The following is a 20,921-nucleotide window of genomic DNA, read 5'->3' on the forward strand; positions in this document are numbered from 1 at the left end:
AGGATAGACATGAGCGAAAGGGTTGGGGAGGGGGGGGGGGGGGGGTGGGGGGGCAGCCGAGGACAAAGAGAAATGGAGAACACAAAAAGATTGTTTTTAAAATCAGCATTAACAAAGTCCACTTCCCAACAACCCCCCCTGCTGTCAGGGCAACTTCCCCGCCACACGCCCCCCCACACAACAACACTCTGCAGGCAGGTGGAATTCTTGCTCTGCTGTTTACACGCTCCAGTGTCCACGTTGAGAGGTACTCACACAGTGTGGGCAGCTCCACTTGCCCTCGGGGGCCTTCTCCATGTCAGGGTCCAGACAGACCATGTGATAAGCTCTGGGACAGGTGTCACACAAAATGATCTCCCCTCCCTGCTGGCACACCTCGCAGTAGTCTTGGTGGTCCGTCTCGTAGCCGTCGCCATCCTCCGTCTCCACTGAGAGACGCACAGAAGAAGAAAAGGCTTCAGACACATTTAAATATTACTTTCCAAAACTTCTGTGGATTCTTCAGAACATTTGTGACTTCGGGGGCCGCTGCCCCTCCATGTTGGAGATGTGGAACGATTGCATCCATCTCTCGTTATCCGTGTTAAATCCAACCAGGCTTTATATTTGGGATCGTAAACTAGCATTAAACAATGGTGGTTGTTTAGTCCACACACGTACGCGTCGCTCTGGCCGACCCGCTCTCACACGGTGGTGAACATGTTGAGACCTGGACACCAAAGATCTCGACTTTGATCATATTCGACGAAGCAAAACCTCCAACATTAAGCTGCCGTCTGTTCCTGCCTCTTCGTCCAGCATCGACGCACAGAGAACAGACTTTTTAAATTAAAGTAATACTTCCGTGCCAACCTTTCTTCTTCTTCTTCGCACTCTTGGGTTTCTTCTTCGGACGGTTGCTGCGGTTGGAGCCATCGGACACAGAGAAACTCCCGTCGTCAAAGTCACTGTCAACATCGGGTTCCTCTTCATCACTCTGACGGAGACACAGTGAGCGAGAGGACATGAGGCATGAGAGAAGTATCTGGTTACAGTCTCGTGCACTATCAATATTTCTATTTATGGATCAAACGTAAAGACAGAACAGTAGTGGGACAGCAAGAATCTTACAGAGGAGCGCTTCCTCTTGCTGTTGAGGGCTCCGAGTTTGATCTTGAGAGGAGCCACCTTCTTAGGTTTGGGCTTCGGTGCAGGCTTCGCTGCGGGCTTCGACTTCTTGCGAGCGTTGGGGCCTGAACACAGAGAGTTTCATCAGGAGGGCGTTACATTACAGAGTTAATAAATAACAAACCGCCTTTATCTTCAATAATCACAAGTTTAACAATTGTGTTCCACATTTTATCTCGCTTTACCTTTGCCCTCTTTGGTCTTGGCCTTGCGCAGCGGAGGTGCCGGGGCTGCCGGGGGTGCAGCGGGTGGCGGAGCAGGGGCGGGAGCAGGGGCGGGTGAAGCGGCAGCCCTGGTCTCTGACCCTCCGTCTGTCCCTGCCACCACCATGTTCTCCACAGCTGCAGCCACATTGGCAGCTGCAAGTGCTGCAGTGGCAGTGGCACAACCCTGCAGGAGAGGACAAAGCACAGAGTGAGAAACTCTGCGCTCTGCTGTCAAACTCACAAGAGGACAGAAGAGCGGCGACGAGTAGCGGACAGACCGATTAGTCGAGCGACAGAGAAATCATCTCGATAAATGATTAATCGGTCAATTTTCATGCATAAAGTGCCGTTTTCAGCCTCTTAGATACGGAGATTTCCTGCTTTTCATCATTAAATTGAATATATTTGGGTTTTGCGCTGACAAAACAAGACATTTAAAGACATCCCCTTGGACTATTAATTATAAAAACACTACATACTTGCAGCCCTTGAGGAAAGCAACACATGATTCATTACTAATCAGACTCGCAGTGTTGAAATACCTTAAGAGGGTTGTTGGTGCTGAATTCTCTCCACTTAGCCATCATTAAAGTCATCATCTTGGACACGGCAATTTTGGGGTTCTTTGATGCAATTAAAGGCCTAAAGACATAAAAGTCACAATAAATATAATTGATACATCCTTAGCTCCTTCAACAACGAGGCAGACGACACAATAACAACAACACACTGCGTCTCCTCACCTGACAAACTGGCTGAAGGCCTTGTAGTTGGTGAGGGAGCTGTAGTCTTCCTCAGTGAAGACATGGTCGATGTCCTTCATGCCCCAGGCCTCCAGCAGCTGGGAGGAGCTTTTAGGCTGAGGCGGGAGGAGAAGAGAAGAGCCGGTGGACTTTAGTTTGTCATGTTAGCCCTGAAGGAATTAACTATCCACTGTGAGTCTGAATCTTTACCTGACAATCATCGTCGTCATCGTCGTCGTCCTCTGGTTCTGGTTCTTTACGTTTGCTCTTGGAGCTGGATGAGCCTCCTTTCTCTGATGCCGCACCTCCTTTCTTCTTGTCTTTGGCAGAGCTGGAGCGTTTCTTCTTCTTCTTCCCGGGGGCATAATCACTTCCTTCGCTCTCTGACCGCACACCAGCCTCTCCTGCATCTCTCTCTGCTGCTTCTACTCCAATCAGGCGCTCTGGGGAGCTGACTGGCAACTCCTGCAACATTTCCACGGGAAGTTTTTGCACACTTTAAAAAACTAAAATTAAAATCTGACCTTTTAATATCTATCATATTTGGGGGGGGAAATACACATAAAAGAGCAATACTAGTTCTAATAACAGTCTCCCGTCACATGTGCAGCCATAACCAGCAGAGAGTCGCCTGAAGCAGAGAACACAGTGAATAACTTGTCAACACTTCCACTAGTTGTTGCTAGCTAGCTGTTACCATGTGGGGTGTAGCTTCATTAAGCATGCTAATTGAGGAATTTTATCTATTTCCATTCATTCTTTATTGTTAAACATTTATTTTGTCCCCTTTAAACCCTAAGGTTGCACACAGCCCACATTGTTGGATCAAATGGCCATGGTACCTTTCTAGCTAGCTAGCTAGCTAGCTTAACACATTTCCCACTGTATATATAATTAAATATATTAATTTAATTGGCAATTCAATGGATTATGTTATGATAAAATGTAAGTTTCTATCTGCATATGACACGCTGAATAAAGCCTGAGCATTTCATTCCCACTTTGAATATTCCCAGACTTTAGTTTGCAGCCCTTATTTCAGAACATGTGCTCTCCTCCCTTATTTTAACCCCCAGCCTTTTATATTAAACGCATCATACATCCATAGAAATGATGATTAATGCATCTTTTTCAAAGTGGTTTTGCTTCACTGTCTGCTGTGAATACAATTCAGTGCATGTCCAGGTACATCTGGGGGGGGTCCTAAACTGGAATGAGGGTCCCTTGTGGTTGTTTCAGTGTGCACCCTGACGTGACACCCACATGGTTGTTTCAGTGTGCACCCCGACGTGACACCCACATGGCGAGTTGACAGAATTGTTTACCAGTAACAGCCTTTTCGTTTAACAATTTGAATGAAAAGTTTGTGAGACTAGCCTCTCTGAGGGGTCTCTGCCTCTTGCTGCTCCTGCTGCTCTTCTTCGCCTTCTTCTTCTTCTTGGACTTGGGTACCTCTTCTACATCTGACACAACATCCTCCAGCTCGTCCTCACCTGCGGGTGACAAGCTGTCATGAGTGAGAGAAGAAGACACGAGCTCTTGCTGCAGGCAAGAGGGAGAGCAGAGCAGACACGCGCACTGACACGAGCTGGCAAATGTTCGTGCACGCACACACACACACACACACACACACACAGTGAATGCCACAACAGAACAGGTTGAAACTTGTCTTTTCTGTGTCTGGAGAAACTTTGACAGTCCACAGCCGCACTCACAGAATCACGTGAGGTTCACGGAGCAACAAGGGTTCAAACATTACACAACTACACACAGTTGCTGGACAAGTTAGCTAACTAGTCTTTAATGGCGAGTGACGGACGGGCTAGCTTAAGCTAACGCTAGCTTTGAGTCACAGAGATGGACCCTCTTCTTCTTCAAGAGGAAGACAAAACGAGCTCACCGTGCAGAAGTGAGGGCTCGTCCGCGGCTCCGAAGTCTTCCCTCTCATCCTCACTGCCCGACATTTTCGCAACGTTTTAATTTGACGTCTTGCTGGTCGGATTAATCCCTCCTAAACCTTGCTCCTCGGTCGGCGAGGGAGGAGGGAAAATGACGTGGGACTGTTGGAGAGTGGACCGGGGGGTGTCCAGGAAGGGAGGGGGCGGTGGGTGCTGGAAATAAATAAATAAATGGCATTGGTTGCTAATCCCTTCCTCGGATCTGATTATTTACAGAGCATGTAATGGACCACCTGCGTCCTCTGAGAAGTTGCAGAACTACAGGATCTATATCATTGTTCATGTCTCTACACAGCACTGAGGGAAGTTCAAGTGTCATTAATTCAAGTAGGCAAATGCGCCCTGTCGAGTTAAAACAACACATTAAAAGGAAAAGTTGAAGCATTGAAAGACATTAGAAACTTACTGAGGTGTGTGTAGTCCCGGGTCGAGGTGTGTGTGCTCCCTCTCTCTGGATCAGTACAGGTCAGGCTGTTTGTGCGGCAGTTGTTGTCATTTATTGCTCGTTCAATAAGCCCGGATGTAACAATGATCAGTGGAATAAAAAAAAAAGAGCCGTCAATGACCCAGAACACGTTGCTCCGTCTCCCCCAGCCTTACAGGCACAGCTTAGCTAACATCCTCACTAACACACAAAGGGGGCAGACATCCCATAATAATCCCCCCTCCCACACTCACAGGACTCTGCATAGTTACCTCGCAACGGACAGACCATAATACTCAGCCTGCTGCCCCCCCCCCCCCCCCTCTCTCTCTCTCCACCACGCGCGCGCACGTACGCACGTAGGCCAACACTACTACCACACTACTAGACATGCATGCACCAGGCTCATTGCATGCACACACTCCTTCCCCTTTCCACTAGTAGTCCCAGCCCCCTTAGCAACCCCGTTGTCATGGTGACACCCCCCCCCTGCTCTCCTCGACAGACCATAATACTCCAGCAGTAGCAGCATGCATCCCATAATATACAACTCCTAAAAAGACAAGAGAAAAAAAAAAAAAAACACATGGTCTCCAGGGGAGCTGAAGTCCACTGGCGACAGACCATAATACTTACTGAGCCTCCACCTGTGAGTGCCAAGAAGTCAGAGCCTTCACTTTTCTTGATCCAAACACAGGAGGACTGCACGCCCACAGTGAGCGGGTCGCACAGTGAGCGGGTCCCACAGTGAGCGGGTCCCACAGTGAGCGGGTCCCACAGTGAGCGGGTCGCACAGTGAGCGGGTCCCACAGTGAGCGGGTCCCACAGTGAGCGGGTCGCACAGTGAGCGGGTCGCACAGCTGAGCAGAACTGGATGTGTGTCAAATAATGAGATGATGCAGGCTGAGGCCTCCTGTCCCTGTGTTGTTACAGCACCACGTCCTCCAAGTGCAGCACAGGCCAACAGGTGTGTGCAAGTCCACAGGAGCGATGGTTTCCAGGTGCACATAGTACCAGTATGTTGATCAGCTGTGGTGGGATGCAGGTCAAAGGTGAGTAAATTCATCCATTAAACACCCAAAATGTTCAGTTTGCAGGAAATCAGATTTGAGTTGCTGCACGTCAGACACACATCGAAACAGTAAATATGACTGTGATGGTTTTAATGGTACGGGAATTGCCAAGATGTGACATTCAAGGAACACCGCACCAACTACAGACGGCAATTATACTGTAAAGAAATGTCAAATAAACTATAACATCCATTACAGGCCTGCTGCAGCTGCACGTGCATCTGCTTACTTCTGATGCTGCACTTTGTCAAATCTTTAAAAACATTAAATAAAAGAGGCAGCTAAATGATCGCTTTGTCTCAGCATGTGTGTGTGTTTGGTTCTTATGACTATTTCAAAGTAAAAGCACTTGCATCCAAACAAGAGCGCAAAGAAGGGTGAACTTGAGTTAAATCATTCTGAATACAGACTTATTGATTCGCTGCCAACGAGTAAAACACTCATTTCCCTCTTTCCTCATCTGTCACTGAGCAAGAAGACGGAGATACACAGACCAACAGGTGCCCCCCGAGAGAAATGTCAGGAGTAAATCATCGCAGTATGTTGACCTGCTGTGGAGGGATGCAGGTCAAAGGTGAGTATATTGATTCATAAAACACACAACATTTGTTTGTAATGCAGTAAATCAGATGTGAGTTGTTGCACATCAGAGACACATCAAAACTGTGAATATGGCTGTGTGGAAGTTAGGTTGTTTTAATTGCCAAGATGTTCCACTCAAGGCACGCCACATCAACTACAGATGACAGTTATACTGTACACAATAAAAAGTGTCAAATAAATAAAGTAAAACATCCATTACAGGACTTCTGCAGCTGCACATTTCCCCGATTAGTTCTGGTGCTGCAGCACATCGCAGCACGCTGCTTACTTTAGTTTGTTCCCCTGTTAAAGGAGTTTTTGGGGTGAGTTTTTCCTTATCTGCTACAACAGTCCAAGGACAGAGGGTGTTGTAACTTGCCTTTATAAAAGCTTTGTAAACAATAAATAAAAATGGCCGCTAAGTGGTCATTTTGCCTCAGCGAGGTGTGAGCGAGGCAGCACTTGAAGGCCACATGTGAATTAAATCATTCTGAATGCAGACTGCAGGAGCGCAGGAGTGACGGCAGGTGTACCAGCTTTTGATCTGAGGTTATGTGTTCGTCTAAATGCATTTATAAAAACACACACATTGCTGCCTTCAGGTTCTGTTTGAAGCTGCGGAACATCTCAGACTCATCCAAGCAATAAATATGACTCTGAAAATGTGGGTTTTTCATCGTTAGCAGAATTGCCTCTTAATTCTGAGCACATTGGCCGCAGATCAACTGCAGATAACAGATACTGCACAGAAGATTCACTCAATCCTCCCTGCTGCACATTTCTTCATCTGGTTCTCGGGCTGCAGCACATTGTGGCTCTGTGATTTCTAAAATATAAAATATATAAGTTAGTGCCAAACTCTTTAGTCCTGCAGGGTTTGCTTTGGTCTTACTGGAATTTAAAGTGAAAGCACTTGAATGTTCAACAAGTCCTATTTGAAATGTTTGAACTCCAATAGGAGCCAAGAAGGAGCACTTGAAGGCCACACGAGAGTCTAATCATGCTGCATACAGACTTACTGACACACTGTGAGAGGCATTCAGGCGTTTAGATCGCTTTGAATTGCACTTCTTAATCACACTGAATCTGATTTGGGCATGAACAATAATGTGACAGCACAATGTTCCTGTGGCTGCTACCGGACGAAATCCTCCAAAGAATTCAGTTAATCAGGAATAAACCTCTTAATATACACTTTGTTTGAGTAGTTCTTTAAACTATCTCACTCAGTCAGTATCTTAACAGATATATTCTTGTTGCAGCTCTTTATTAAAGCTTTGTTATCTGTATATCTGTAAGACTCCATGTGTGTCATGGCCGCCTCACTTTATAAACACATTTAAGATTCAGCTTCACACATTTTGTATGTGAGGAAAGTTTGGGATCTCTATTAGAATTTGAAATACAATTCTGCAGGATTAAACAATGTGGCTGCACATGAAGAGATTTGTAACGGTTAAGTGACCCAGCGGCAGGCCGCTGCTCGGTAACTTACCGTTTACAACTTGCTGCTGAGACTTAAGTGTATTTACACCGTGTATAATTAGCTTTTTACATTTTCAATGGGCATCTTAGTGTTTAACCCTCATCAAGGACGACCCCGAGGTTTCCTGAGGATAAACTACTGCAAGAAACAACCAGCATCATTATTATTATTATTATTTTTGGAACAGTTAACTTGCATATTGTGATCTACAGAATGCCCCCCCCCCCCAACAATGATATGAAGTCGTTCAGAACACATATAGATATAACGTTATACCTCGGGGCTCTGCTGGGAGTTGCGTATGAGCTTTCATTTCAGATGATAATGTAGTTTACAGTAGCAACAATATTATTAATATATTCACAATTAAAATTCTTTGTTTTGCTCCTTGAAAGCCAGAAATTAATTTATGGAGTGTGAAAACTGAAAACCTGAACCTGTTTGAGATATAAGCTGTTCACTGTAGTAAACACTTGTGATGGTATCTTCTGCACGGGGGCTTCAGCAGAGGCCTTCCGCTGCTTCCTCCACGTCGATGGCCCCTCTGCAATACTCCCCACTGTACGGTGCATACAGATTGCATAGCAACAAAGGCCTACGTCTGGCCGCTGTCTGTTACTATCGCTTGAATGCTCCTGACATACGCATGTATGTGCGTGCACATGCACTAGCGTGCACACGCACTCACGTGCAACGCCGTCACCAACACCTCCTACTCCTTGTATCCGATGTGCACTGCAATTTTTCCACCTCACACCCTCCTCCACCCCCCAACACCACCATCATCCCATAATATTCATGGGTTGTCCATTCCCTCTGCCCCCTCCCCCTATGTGCACACAGCTCACCGCTCACTCTGCCACCCCCACTTCCCTGCCTGACAACACCACCGCCCGCCATCCCATAATATTCACGCACACGCTCCACACACATTCATACACAGCAGTGCGTTCAGCTCTTTGTTGGCAGAGATGCCTGAGCACTGTGAGCGTGCTCATGCACAGCAGTCATGTTTCTGCCTGCTACCGATTATTTCATCCGCACTGAGTGCTGAGGCAGGTCGCCCCCCAGAGCAGAGAAGTAACAAAGCAAACGAAGGCGAGAGGAAGAGCTGGTGGGTCACATGTCCATCTCATAATGACCTTGGGCGGAAATAGGTTAATGAGTCACTCTGAGGCTCCGAGCGAGGCCCATCATCCATCCCGTGGTAAGTCAGGTCAGAGTTGCCCCACCTCACAGCAGAGTCTCTCAAAGTGTGCTGCTGCCCCCACTAACAGGGAAGTCATCTGTGTGTCACGCTGAAGCTTTAACAAGCGTCTCTTCAGGCTCTGCAGCCGGGCTACAGTCAATCAGCACAGCTCCGTGTCAGCGTGATACAATGTTCACAAAATGGGGGAAAGATAACGATAAAAAAAAAAGAGGGCAAGTTATTTACGAGAGAGGGGTGAAGGGATGAGCATAACAGAGGCGCCGGACATGACAGTGGCCAGCTCATCACCATGGCGTTGCTGTGGGAGACAGCGGAAGACGTCACTTGGAGAAACAGGGGACACAAAGGAGGAATACGACATGAGGAGGGAAGGGGGCCTACAAGAAACCTGTCTTTGCAGATATAGACAGAGGAAAGTGTGTGTGTGTGTGTGTGTGTCTGTGTGTGTCTGTGTGTGTGTCTGTGTGTGTGTGTGGATGGGATGACCAGTTACTCAGGAACTGGGTGTCAGAGGGTTCAGGTAAAATGGGCCACCAACTCTTGGACGGGGGCCGCAGCAAAGTCTGATTCAACAAAAGAGCCGTTAAAGGCAGTGAATAAGTTCCGTCAGGTGACACGAGGCCGGAGCCTTTTCTACTTTACTGGGATTTGAACTTTCAATAAATGACAATATTACAAACTGATTTACAAATCACTTTTTCTCAAAACCTGTAAAATACTTTTTTCTGTTCTTCATGTTTTACTCTGAAAATCCCAATAAAGTTCAATCATAATGGAGAAAAAACAACATTACATTTAAGTAGTAGAATTTAAATGATATGTTGTGTTTAAGCTACATGTAAAACTATTATTGAAATGTTTTACATGATAGATTTATTTACTCTATTAGCTGGAATAACACACACATGTGTGGAGTGATGTATTTGTCTTTTTAGGGGAATAATCAGTCAAAACAAAAGCATGAAGTGTTTCCAATGTGTTAATCTGTTACACAGTTTGAATATGTCGACCTCAAAGGTACAATTTACACCCTCCTGCTACATATACAAGAGAAATAATATTCTTTTACAAACCCTACAGCTAAAAGAAACACATGTATAAAAACTTAAAGAAGAGCTGCAACAATTACTTTTACACAGATAAAAATGATGTCGGCGTTATATACTGTACGCCTTCTATTCTCAGAAGTGTGAGAGTTTTAAAGTTACATCCCTGGCTACACACAAACACACAAAAGGAGGGAAGCCATCAAATAAACGGTAAAGAAAGTGCACGTTGAATAACCACACGATAAAGATGAATGATGCGATACAGTGGATGTGCTGTGCTGCGTCGCCCCGTGCATTATGAATAAAACAGGAGTACATCAGGCTCTCAAGTATTAAACACACACACACACACACACACACACACACACACACACACATGTCATTTTCTTCTTGAGGTTATGTGTCACAAACCTGCTTTGTTATTCTTTACTGCTTCTTGCTAACCCCCGTGTAACACCCACTCTCTCCTCGTGCCCTCCTTTCCCGCCGATCTCGTGATTTATTTGCCTCAGTTCCAATATTTGTCGGCAGTGTGTTTTCTTCCCCTTGTCTAAATGTCACCCCTTCTTCTGAGACAATATAGGGAGTGGGAGAGAGGGAGAACGAGAGGGCAAATGCGGGGGAGATAGAGGAAGGGGAGGTGGGGGGGGGGGACTCGTAAAATGAGCAACAAAGTTTGGGAAAATTAAACATTAGGTAAGACACTTGTTCACATGCGTGTACACATACATGGGGATAAATAAAAATGCTGTGTCATAGCTTCTGGTGTGAGCATTTCTCGCAGGACGTCCGATCAATATTCCTGCTGAGGATTTCTAAAGAGGAAACAAAAGGCTTCAGTTTGTCTTCTCATAAAATGTTTCTCAGCAGCTCGCACATTAACATGCATGGATGAAAACACACGGGGGGGGGGCAAAGAAACACACGTTTATTTGTGATAATCACTCAAAGGGCATTGTGTCTCTCAGATGTGCAGCTCTCATGCCAACATATAGAAAGCATACTTCCACTCTTAATACTTACGCAGTTCAACTATCATCCTTCCCAAAGCCTCCTCCCTCCCTCGACATCACTCCACACGCTGGATCACGCCCGGCTTCTCTCTCCCACCCTCCTTCTCGACCTCCTTTATAACCCATCACTCCCATCTCCCTGACTCACTCATTCTTGCCGTTTCAACCTGGAATGGACACCTTCGCTTTCTGGGGACCAAACTGAATACTTGCTGACGCAATGTTTTTGTAAAACAAAATAACTTTTACTTCTGGATTTGAAGTCTCGTTTTGTGTTGTTGTAGATTCTACTGATACGTTCAATTGAATTGGACTCATGTGGACTTATTTTCGTGTCTGGCGGTTTGTAAAACATTCCTGTGAGCATGCGTCTGCGGTCGCTGACAGCACAAGAGACTGATGCACAACTTTGTTGATTGAAATTGGGATTAAGTTTCAATTTGATCAACTCGTTAAAAGAAGGAGGATAACTGGACATCACGGGACTATGAACTGGTAAGAACCCGTGTTACTTTGGCAAAACATAAAAACTGTGTGTAGAGACGTAACGCTGCGGCTGCATGATCACAAAGTTCAGAGTTTAAATATTAGTCGTGCAGCGACTTAGTCACGGTTTATTTATTTAAAGAATTTCTGTCAAGGAAGAAAAGTATGATCAACGTTTCTACTTTGTCTCTGACCTGAAAACTTCATCTCAACAGATATGTGGGGATCATCCCCAGACTCTGGGCCAGGGACGTAAAACAACCACAGACAGGCAGGCAGACAGACAGGCAGAGAGACAGACAGGCAGACAGGCAGGCAGACAGGCAGGCAGGCAGGCAGGCAGACAGACAGACAGACAGAGAGACAGACAGGCAGACAGACAGGCAGACAGACAGACAGACAGGCAGACAGAGAGAGAGACGGACAGAGAGACAGACAGGCAGACAGACAGGCAGGCAGACAGACAGACAGAGAGACAGGCAGACAGACAGACAGACAGAGAGACAGACAGAGAGACAGAGAGACAGGCAGACAGACAGAGAGACAGGCAGACAGACAGAGAGACAGACAGACAGGCAGAGAGACACACAGACAGACAGGCAGACAGACAGACAGACAGGCAGACAGAGAGAGAGAGAGAGACAGAGAGACAGACAGACAGACAGAGAGACAGACAGGCAGACAGACAGGCAGGCAGACAGGCAGACAGAGAGACAGACAGACAGAGAGACAGGCAGACAGGCAGACAGACAGGCAGGCAGACAGACAGGCAGACAGACAGACGGACAGTCTGATGCCAACTGTCTCCACTGTCAATCTCACGGCACCACTCCTCCTCCTGTTGCTATGGGCAACCCATCCCACCATGGCAACCAACTGGCTGTAAGTCTAGCGTGCGAGGGAGGAAGAGAAAGAGGGAGTTTGTTTGTCATGCTATAACTTTTAAAAGATGGTGACATGTCTCTAAATCTCTTTCAGTCCCTCCCCTCTCTTTCTTTGTCTCCCTCCTGGTGACCTTCTCTCTGCCGGCTCTTCCTCTTGTTTCCATCCTCTCTAAAACTCTGGCCCGGTCGTTACCTCTTAATCCTTTTTGTACCCTCTTTTCTCTTCCTCTTCTACTCCCCCTTTTTTCTTCATTATGCATCCTCTCTTTTTTTGCAAACCCCCCCCCCCCCTCCCTTCCTTTCTTTGCCCAATAATTTCTCTTTCCAAGCCTCACCACTCCCCACCTTTGTGTCCCAGCTCCCTGGCGAGGCTGCCTCGCTCCAGGCCCGTGTCCGGTGCTGCCCCATGTGCGCGGCTGAGGGGGCTGACCCCAGGGCAGGTGGGGGTGTGCAGGGCGCGAGGGGAGGTCATGGAGTCCGTACGCAAGGCAGCCGAGATGGTCATAGAAGAGGTAAAGTCTCAGTTTGACCTGCAGGCACCCACAAACCTTCCATCAGCTCTGATATCTGTGTTACGCTCAGCGAGGCGCACAGCCTGTTGATTAAACACTGCTATCAGATCTGTGCTCCGTATCAGCCCACACCCAAAGCCCAGGAATTGTTGTCGTATCGGGGCTGAAAAAGTCCGATCGGTGCATCCCTTCCTCTTTCTCACTGCTATGCACGTCACTGTTTCACCCAGTGCCAGCACCAGTTCAGGAATCGCCGCTGGAACTGTTCCACCACTGCACGTGGGATCAACGTATTTGGCAGAGTCATGAACCAAGGTATCCTCATGTTTCCTCATATACCCTCATGGAGAATTACCTGCTGATGAATGCCTGCAACTCTCACGTCTCTATTTTGGTTTCAGGGACTCGTGAGGCGGCCTTTGTGCACGCTCTGTCCTCAGCAGCGGTGGCCGTGGCTGTGACCCGGGCCTGCACCCGCGGGGAGCTGGAGAGGTGCGGCTGTGACAGGAAGGTCAGAGGGGTCAGCCCCGAGGGTGAGCTTGGATTCTAACTCCGCACTGAGTCACACACGTATCAAAAAGAAACTGCTGCTGTTTGCTGTGGATTAAAACGTTCCAGTGTCCCAAGCAGAGGCAGCAGATCCCATCAGCTGTCCTGTCACGCTGCTGCAGCTGCTTCTGTGTGCTCCAGTGTAGATGCACCATTTAACAGCCATCTTGTTAAACCTTAAATAAAAACATGTGCAGTTCAAGTAGCCGATACTGACTCTGTAGGTTTATAAACCTTTTACATTTTACACTGGGGTTTAAATTCCTGTTTAAATCTTTACCAATGTGTTGCATTAAAATGAGTCATTCCTGTCAACATGTTGTACAATCTATTATTTTAATAATGAATCATGATCTAGAACATTGTTAATAATATGTATGTATTTGAAATGTTTAAGTAGATGTATTGTTCCAGGGGGATATTGGTTTTAACATTTAGTTAGTTAGGAAAGCGATGTTTAAGCTGAATGATCCCGCACAGAGAGGTTTATTAATTAAACATTAATATTAGATCAGTATTGACCGATACCCACAGCCCAGGTGTCAGATCGGTGCATCCCTAGTAATCCACAGTACTGTCCCTCTGTCCCACCGCAGGCTTCCAGTGGTCCGGCTGCAGTGACAACCTGTCGTACGGCGTGGCTTTCTCCCAAACATTTGTGGATGAACCAGAACGAGCCAAAGGGCTGTCGGCGGGGCGACCACTCATGAACCTCCACAACAACGAGGCCGGCCGAAAGGTTGCAACTCTTTTGCCGTCATCTCGGTTCATTTCCATAACTGCGGTTAAATATCCTCTGCTTATATTCCCCCTTCTCTCACCCTTCAGGCCATCCTTCACAACATGCAGGTGGAGTGTAAGTGTCATGGCGTCTCCGGCTCCTGTGAGTTGAGGACCTGCTGGAAGGTTATGCCTCCTTTCAGGCGCGTCGGCGTTGTGCTCAAGGAGCGCTTTGACGGAGCCACAGAGGTATCAGCACACGTCGTGAGCTTCTTTCATGTGAACACATGTAGAAGTCACACGGATTGAAGCAGATGCTCTATCAGTAGCAAAGCTCCCAGTCTGCAGCTCTCGACGTGAACACAACAAAAAGAAAATACTTTAAAACACATGTAGATAAAAACCAAACAGCGTAGAAGCTGCGTTTGCAGGAGCGCCAGGTACTCGATGCTGAGGACGAGTCAAGGTTAAATAAACAGATGGAAATGCTGTGTGCTGAGCTGAGAAGTGTCTGTCCTTACTGATGAGGAAATTTAACAGCAACAGGAACAAAAGATTTCCTGCACTTGTTTTTCTCTGTGAGTAAAGGTTGGATGTGGTCGTCTAACATTTTGCCAACGCCCTCCTCCTCTTAGGTTCGCCTGACTCGTATAGGATCCAGGACAGCCCTGCTCCCCCGTGACCCGCAGGTCAAACCCCCTGCTGCCAGAGACCTCCTGTACCTTGCACCCTCTCCAGATTTCTGCCATCTCGACCCTGACAACGGTATCCCCGGCACTGCTGGTCGGAGATGTAACGGTAAGATCGACGGCAAAACCGTCTCACAAGCCAACAATCAGAAACAATGACAGAAGAATTAAACTGCTCTCTTCTTAAAAACACAGGAACCTCTCGGCTGGCACCGGACGGCTGCGAGCTGGTGTGCTGCGGGCCGGGCTACAGAGCGGGCCGGGCCGAGGTGGTGCAGCGCTGCTCCTGCAAGTTCTCCTGGTGCTGCTCAGTCCGCTGCCAGCAGTGCAAGAACACAGTCACCATTCACACGTGCAGAGTCTGAGAGCGAGCGAGCGGAAAGATCCGAACAAACCACTCGACAGACACTCATGAACACAAGACGGGACGAGGACAACATAGACGATAACACACCTAACTCACACCTTTAGCACCACGTTATCTTAAGTTCTGGTCTTCATGTAACTCACTTTCCGACTGGAGCAGTTTGAGGAGTCTGTGGTCAAAGCTGCAAAGTTAGAGCACATGTAAAAACAAATCTAAGAACAAAATCACAAAGCATCAAAAGTAAGTAAGGTATATATAAACACACACACACACACACACACACACTCTACAGTTAGTCTCACGTTGAACTGACAAAGCGTTTAAAGCTGATCTTAACCACGACTAACAGGGAACCTTTGCAGCACTATTCTTTATTATTTGTATGCATCATAGACTAGCAGGTCTCTGAACATGTACTGTATTTATGTCTTCTCTATTCTGCTTTATTTATTTGTATATCTGAGTCTTTGCTTTAATTCAGCGACATCTTAAATAGCAAATCCACTTACATCAGTGTCTGTCTTGTGTGTTGCCCCCCACCTTCATGTGACTCCTCTGTGTGTTCCTGCACACGCAGTGCTTTTAGCTCTGTTACAGAAATCTAATAAAAAAAACTGTAGTTTTATCCAAAATACCACAAAATGTTTCTGGAGTTTCTTTGACCAGATGTGTGTTTAGATGCTGTCCCACTGTTGACCACTAGGGGCAGTAAAGAGGATGTGTTGAGCTTCTCCAGGCTGCATGATGTTCATCAGCTGTTGTATAAAGTGTGGAGTGCACACTAGGCTCCTTCTTCGTACATTAATGCACTAATCGGTCGTTTTTGTTCCTCTTTGGTAAACATAATATTTAAAGTGGTGCTTTTGGATGAGTCTTTGTGGAGAAACTCATTTTCTGAGTGTCGACTAAGAATGAATTTTCTTTAGTTTCTCATTTCTTTCAGACAGCGTTAGTGAACACAAGCCTTAAAACATTGCAATGCACCAGCAGCAGACAGGAAGAAGAGCTAACTAACTCAAATACACAAAGCGTGCATGAATGTAAACATAAGGAAACCTCCGTCAGTCATACAAAACAAAAGGCGTCTTTCCGCATCATTAAACCATTTTATTAAAAATATCCTGTGATTACAAACACCAAGAAATTTTACTTTGCAAAAAAAAGGTTATCACCTCAATCTGTCATCTCGAGATGAAGATCAAAACATCACAACTTACTTTGTTAGAGTATCAATTTCTCAAAGTCAAAAGTTTCAAAATGACTGCTTAACATTTCCCAAAAACAAAGTGACAGAATTAATACAATAAACATGAAAGAATAAAACAGAATTCAACAGAAGGGTAATTGGTAAAAACGCACACTTGGCCTCAACAAAAGTTACGTCAACAGACATCTTTGTTTGGAGTGATAATAAACTCTTGTGCTTTCATTACTCGATCCAAACGGGTCAGAGGAGAAAACAAACGGAGCAGCGCTTCACATTAAGTCGCCCGTTTACGTGTACTAACCAACGTTCACCATGAAACCTTAATGTTAGAAGTGTTCCCCGTTTAGAGTTCCCCATACTGAGTTTAAAAGCCCCAATAAGTAAAACACAGAGGAGGTCAAACGGCAACTATATAAAATAATCTTAAAAAAAAAAAAACAGTGACAGGCAGGGGGGGGCCCGCCCCACCTGAATATTTGGAAAGAGAACATTGTTATTTCTAAAAGCTTGGAGAAAAGGAGAAGGTCGACACTTACTGCTGCTGAAGGTTTGCTCCCTCAGCCTCTTTCAAAGTTTATTTTGAAGGCACAATCAGTGTACACGTGTTTTAATAAGTCTCTAAGGCATTGGACCGCCCTTCCCCCTTTTCTTTTTTTCATGCTGGCCATTGATCTCTCTGAAGTTTTGATTCGCCCCACCTATTTCTTACACCGCTACGTCTCCCGCTGTCGTACTTCATCTATAGCAGGACGCACTTTCTCTTGGTTTTGGTCTCGGGAGGCTCCAGGGCGGCCAGGATGGCCTCGTCGAACACATTCTTAAGCCCTCGCTGGTGGGGGGGGAACAGAACACAAGAGCCAAGATGTTAATATCGTCTGTTATTATCTCCTGATTTAACAAATCTCATGTTGTTTGCAACCCCCCTCCTCCACGACTACGCCTCCAGGCGGCGAGGAGGATCAGACGGAAACAGACTATCAACACCTTCAATGTGAGTGACAGCTTCACTCCATATCTTACACATTGCACCTTTAACAAAGTAATGAAAATGTAACAACGGCCCCCACCTGTGTCAGCGCAGAGCACTCCACGTATTTGACAGCCTTGAGCTCACGAGCGAGCTTCTCTCCGCTCTCTGGGTACAGCGGCCGCTGTTTGTTCTTCGCCAGCTTGTCGATGGTGTTGCTGTCCTCCCGCAGATCCACCTGCGTGCCCACTAACAGGAAGGGTGTGCGTGGGCAGTGGTGAGAGATCTCAGGGACCCACTGGGGGGGGGGGGGGAGAAGATAGTAAGATTAAATTCACAGTTTCTTCCTCGATACATTTGTTGTATTAAAAAGGTCAAGAACTGAACGTTGCCACTGAACATCTGGATTCAGGTACTTATTTATCAGATAGTTCCTGATTGTAATCAACATTTTGCTCATTTCAAACTATTTAATTTACGCAAAGAACATTTGTTTATGTTTAAACAAACATTTAATAATTGAGAACTTTGACTTGTGTGTAAAACGAAAAAGAGTTTTTATATTAAAAAAGTATTTCTCAAAGTCAGGAATCATAAAGAATATCTTCACAGCGTCCCAAAACAAATCCCAGCGCTCGAGTTCAACAACAGAAGTCGAGGTTTTGTCCCACTGACCTTCTCTTTGACGTTCTCAAACGATGAGGGGGAGACGACAGAGAAACATACGAGGAACACGTCCGTCTGTGGATAGCTGAGGGGACGCAGCCGGTCGTAATCCTCCTGACCTGCGAGCCACAGAGACACGGACGTTTCTCTACTTGTTTTTAGTTTAACAGAAATACGAAGGGAAATAAAGAGACATTCATTTTACCTGCTGTGTCAAATAAGCCGAGTGTGTAAGGCTCCCCCCCGATCATCACTGTCACAGCATAATTGTCAAAAACCTTTGAGCACACGCACAGAAGAAGACACATTTTATTATTGTTCTTTACTGCAGCATGTTGGACTGCGCTGTATTTCCAGCATGAAGATATTAAAAGTGACTTCATTCATGCTTCTTACCGTGGGAACATATTCTGAGGGGAACTTGTTTGTCGTGTAGGAGATCAGTAAGCAGGTCTTTCCTACCGCACCGTCCCCCACCACTACACATTTTATAGTCTGCATCTGCAGAGATGAAGACGAAACAGGAAACATCACAAGAGAGTTGACAAATACAGTAAAGTACATCAGACAATGAGAGACACTGGTGGAGGAAGTAACCGCACATTTACATCATATTTACATAACATAAATGTTACAAGTGACAAACCGTCTGTACAAGTGCTGCACATAAATACAACTGTGAGGTACTTGTTACTTTACATTCCTTCTCATATTGTATCTCTCTCCTCCAACTTAACCAGCGATGCATTAGTAATAATAACTATTTAATATAATATACCACTCTGAGAGGGGCTGTTCTTATGCCTAATGAATACTTTAACTCCATTAAATGATCCAGAATCACATCCTATTATAACTTTATAAAGTGTGATACATTAATACATATTAGTACACGTTAGTAAAATGCCCCCACAGTATTTGAAGTAGTTAAAATAAACTTAACCAGACCAGCTACAACATTAAATTGCTTCTTACAAGAGTATGCTTCAGTGTCATATAATACAGTATTAGTACACTCGCAGGGGCCGTTTTACTTTTAATACTTTAAGTATGATTATAATACTTACATATGGTTACTTACTTTGTGTATATATAATGAAAAGCATTACAAATAAGCTCCATCTAGACCCGCCGCAACCTGAAAATGATTTTATCCTCTGCATTTATTCACTAAACATGTTTCAGTGTAGGACTTTACTTGGACTACACAACACAGTGTATTAGATACCTGCGCTTAATCCTACCTTTAATTAAGGTTATAATGTTTAGTTCCTGTTGAAACGTATTAATTTAACTTATTACATCACTAGGAACCATCTGCTTCCTGACCGCTGCCTCCAAATGTACAGATTCATGCTCAGAATAGGTTTAATTTAAGTTTAAAGTACTCTTTGTTACATCTATACGTGTATACGTGTATATAGCTACTGAAGATGTGATAGGATGCACATTGTTCAGAAAAGAAAAACAGGATAATGAGGACAAGCCTATAAAAAAAAGACAGATTTTCAGAAAGAAGAACCTGCTTTATAAATAATGATGCCCCCCCCCCCCCCCCCCCCCACACACACACACACACACACACACACACACACACACACACACACACACACACACACACACATTTAGAGAAGTATCATTTCTTAATTAGCCATTTATACAGTTTGTATGTCCTCCTGCAGGTTGTACTCTCCTCATGTTGTAATCTTTTGCGGGGTGAGTAAAGACACATGGTATCGATGGTAGTGCACATCTTCGTGCGTGTTTCTACATGTGCGTGATCGCGCTTATTGATGACAGTGAATTCCTTCCGCATACACTACATACCAGAGATGGCCTACATTAGTCCCATGTACCCGCGGATACTGCTCAACACTTCCGCTAAATAAGCATCGGATAAAGTGACGGCTGGAAACACTGAAACTTTAATCCAACACGTAACAAGTAGAAACTGCAACGTAAGATCACGTAAAGCTGAAGCTGGCTGTCGTGATTAAGGGAGTGTATTAGCTCAGGTTGATGAAGAGAGAGCACTTTAAAGTGTCTGTCAACTGTGAAACTGTTTGATTATATTACTTAGTAAAGCAGTAGCAGTTTAATCTATAAAGACGAATACAAGACAACAGTCGCACAACAACGTTTCTAACTGACAACAACTTCATTGAGCAGATTGATGTTAGCCAACACGGCTCGGAAACTTTGTACAGTAATTAACACGCGTTTCCTCTCAGTACACGCTTTGTGTTGTTAGGGAGACTCTAATACTTGTGTCCCACAGGATAATTAAACATAAATAGTTATATTAGACTGTTTTTCTAACTCTACTCACCGTTTTTCTTCGGACAGGTTAGGCGTTGGTTACATCCGGGTTTGAGGGTCGAATTACTTTGCGCGCATGCGCAGAGTAGACGAGCCACAGTCACAGCTGTGGAATAGAAACACCGCCGCCTGGTGGACAGACATATATCTGTCTATATATTCATCTATCTATCTTCATATACTTTACTTACTGTATTTAACATATTATTACGACTTAGATTATGAATATACATTTAATACTTGTCCTGTTTACATTCAGTTTATTTGTTTGCAATATTGTCTACCTCAAATGTACATTACTTTATATTATATTTTATTTATGTTTGTACTTTAGCCTTATTTTTTAAACTTTTTTATGTCTTAGATTCTCATTTTGCATTTACTTGCATGATTTTTTTATTATTAATGAATTAATGAACATTGTTGGAGGGAGCCTGAGATCCAAGATTGTCATTGCAAACTACTGCTTCGCTGTAATTCGTGTGCATATGATAATAAAGAACCTGCATCTTGACTCTATGCAAAGAAATAAATATAATAATGATTAAAAAAAACTCCTTCCATACTCCAAAATCTTATTCAAGTATATTATCTGAAACTTGAATTGGGTTTCTTTTTCCGAATCAAATTCTGTCGGGAAAGGA

The 20,921-nt window shown here is 45.1% G+C and overlaps 3 protein-coding genes across 3 annotated transcripts in view; 1 reads left to right on the forward strand and 2 right to left on the reverse strand.

The window, feature by feature from the left end:
* Positions 1-4,672, reverse strand: part of LOC115020864 (chromodomain-helicase-DNA-binding protein 4) — a 20,774-nt gene extending 16,102 nt beyond the window's left edge. Inside the window, 10 exon segments of the mRNA XM_075074147.1 lie at positions 256-428; positions 853-976; positions 1,111-1,232; positions 1,353-1,557; positions 1,916-2,015; positions 2,117-2,232; positions 2,327-2,581; positions 3,494-3,609; positions 4,017-4,227; positions 4,481-4,672. Coding sequence (XP_074930248.1) covers positions 256-428; positions 853-976; positions 1,111-1,232; positions 1,353-1,557; positions 1,916-2,015; positions 2,117-2,232; positions 2,327-2,581; positions 3,494-3,609; positions 4,017-4,080 — 1,275 coding nt within the window. The 5' untranslated portion in view covers positions 4,081-4,227; positions 4,481-4,672.
* A 7,410-nt stretch (positions 4,673-12,082) lies between these two features.
* On the forward strand, positions 12,083-15,681 carry LOC115020865 (protein Wnt-4-like). Its single transcript, XM_029450888.1, has 8 exons — positions 12,083-12,279; positions 12,640-12,793; positions 13,024-13,108; positions 13,195-13,326; positions 13,939-14,081; positions 14,171-14,311; positions 14,698-14,860; positions 14,947-15,681. Exons 1-8 carry the CDS (start codon positions 12,191-12,193, stop codon positions 15,114-15,116), a joined length of 1,077 nt encoding a protein of 358 aa, XP_029306748.1. The 5' UTR covers positions 12,083-12,190; the 3' UTR covers positions 15,117-15,681.
* Positions 15,682-16,202: 521 nt separating this feature from the next.
* On the reverse strand, positions 16,203-20,397 carry LOC115021104 (cell division control protein 42 homolog). Its single transcript, XM_029451264.1, has 6 exons — positions 20,288-20,397; positions 18,355-18,459; positions 18,164-18,236; positions 17,968-18,077; positions 17,393-17,590; positions 16,203-17,154 (listed from the first exon to the last, which is right to left on the reverse strand). Exons 2-6 carry the CDS (start codon positions 18,457-18,459, stop codon positions 17,065-17,067), a joined length of 576 nt encoding a protein of 191 aa, XP_029307124.1. The 5' UTR covers positions 20,288-20,397; the 3' UTR covers positions 16,203-17,064.
* Positions 20,398-20,921: the final 524 nt, after the last annotated feature.

The sequence above is a fragment of the Cottoperca gobio genome, chromosome 16, assembly GCF_900634415.1.
Source record: "Cottoperca gobio chromosome 16, fCotGob3.1, whole genome shotgun sequence".
Taxonomy (NCBI): domain Eukaryota; kingdom Metazoa; phylum Chordata; class Actinopteri; order Perciformes; family Bovichtidae; genus Cottoperca; species Cottoperca gobio.

Bases quoted from the DNA above. Each gene is read 5' to 3' on its own strand.
- LOC115020865 (XM_029450888.1), top strand. From the start codon at position 12,191: ATGCCAACTGTCTCCACTGTCAATCTCACGGCACCACTCCTCCTCCTG. The intron at 14,082-14,170 runs GTTGCAACTCTT...CTCACCCTTCAG, and splicing joins ACAACGAGGCCGGCCGAAAG to GCCATCCTTCACAACATGCA. The intron at 14,861-14,946 runs GTAAGATCGACG...TTAAAAACACAG, and splicing joins TGCTGGTCGGAGATGTAACG to GAACCTCTCGGCTGGCACCG.
- LOC115021104 (XM_029451264.1), bottom strand. From the start codon at position 18,459: ATGCAGACTATAAAATGTGTAGTGGTGGGGGACGGTGCGGTAGGAAAG. The intron at 18,078-18,163 runs GTAAAATGAATG...TGTGGCTCGCAG, and splicing joins CGGCTTATTTGACACAGCAG to GTCAGGAGGATTACGACCGG. The intron at 17,591-17,967 runs GTCAGTGGGACA...CCCCCCCCCCAG, and splicing joins TTGAGAACGTCAAAGAGAAG to TGGGTCCCTGAGATCTCTCA.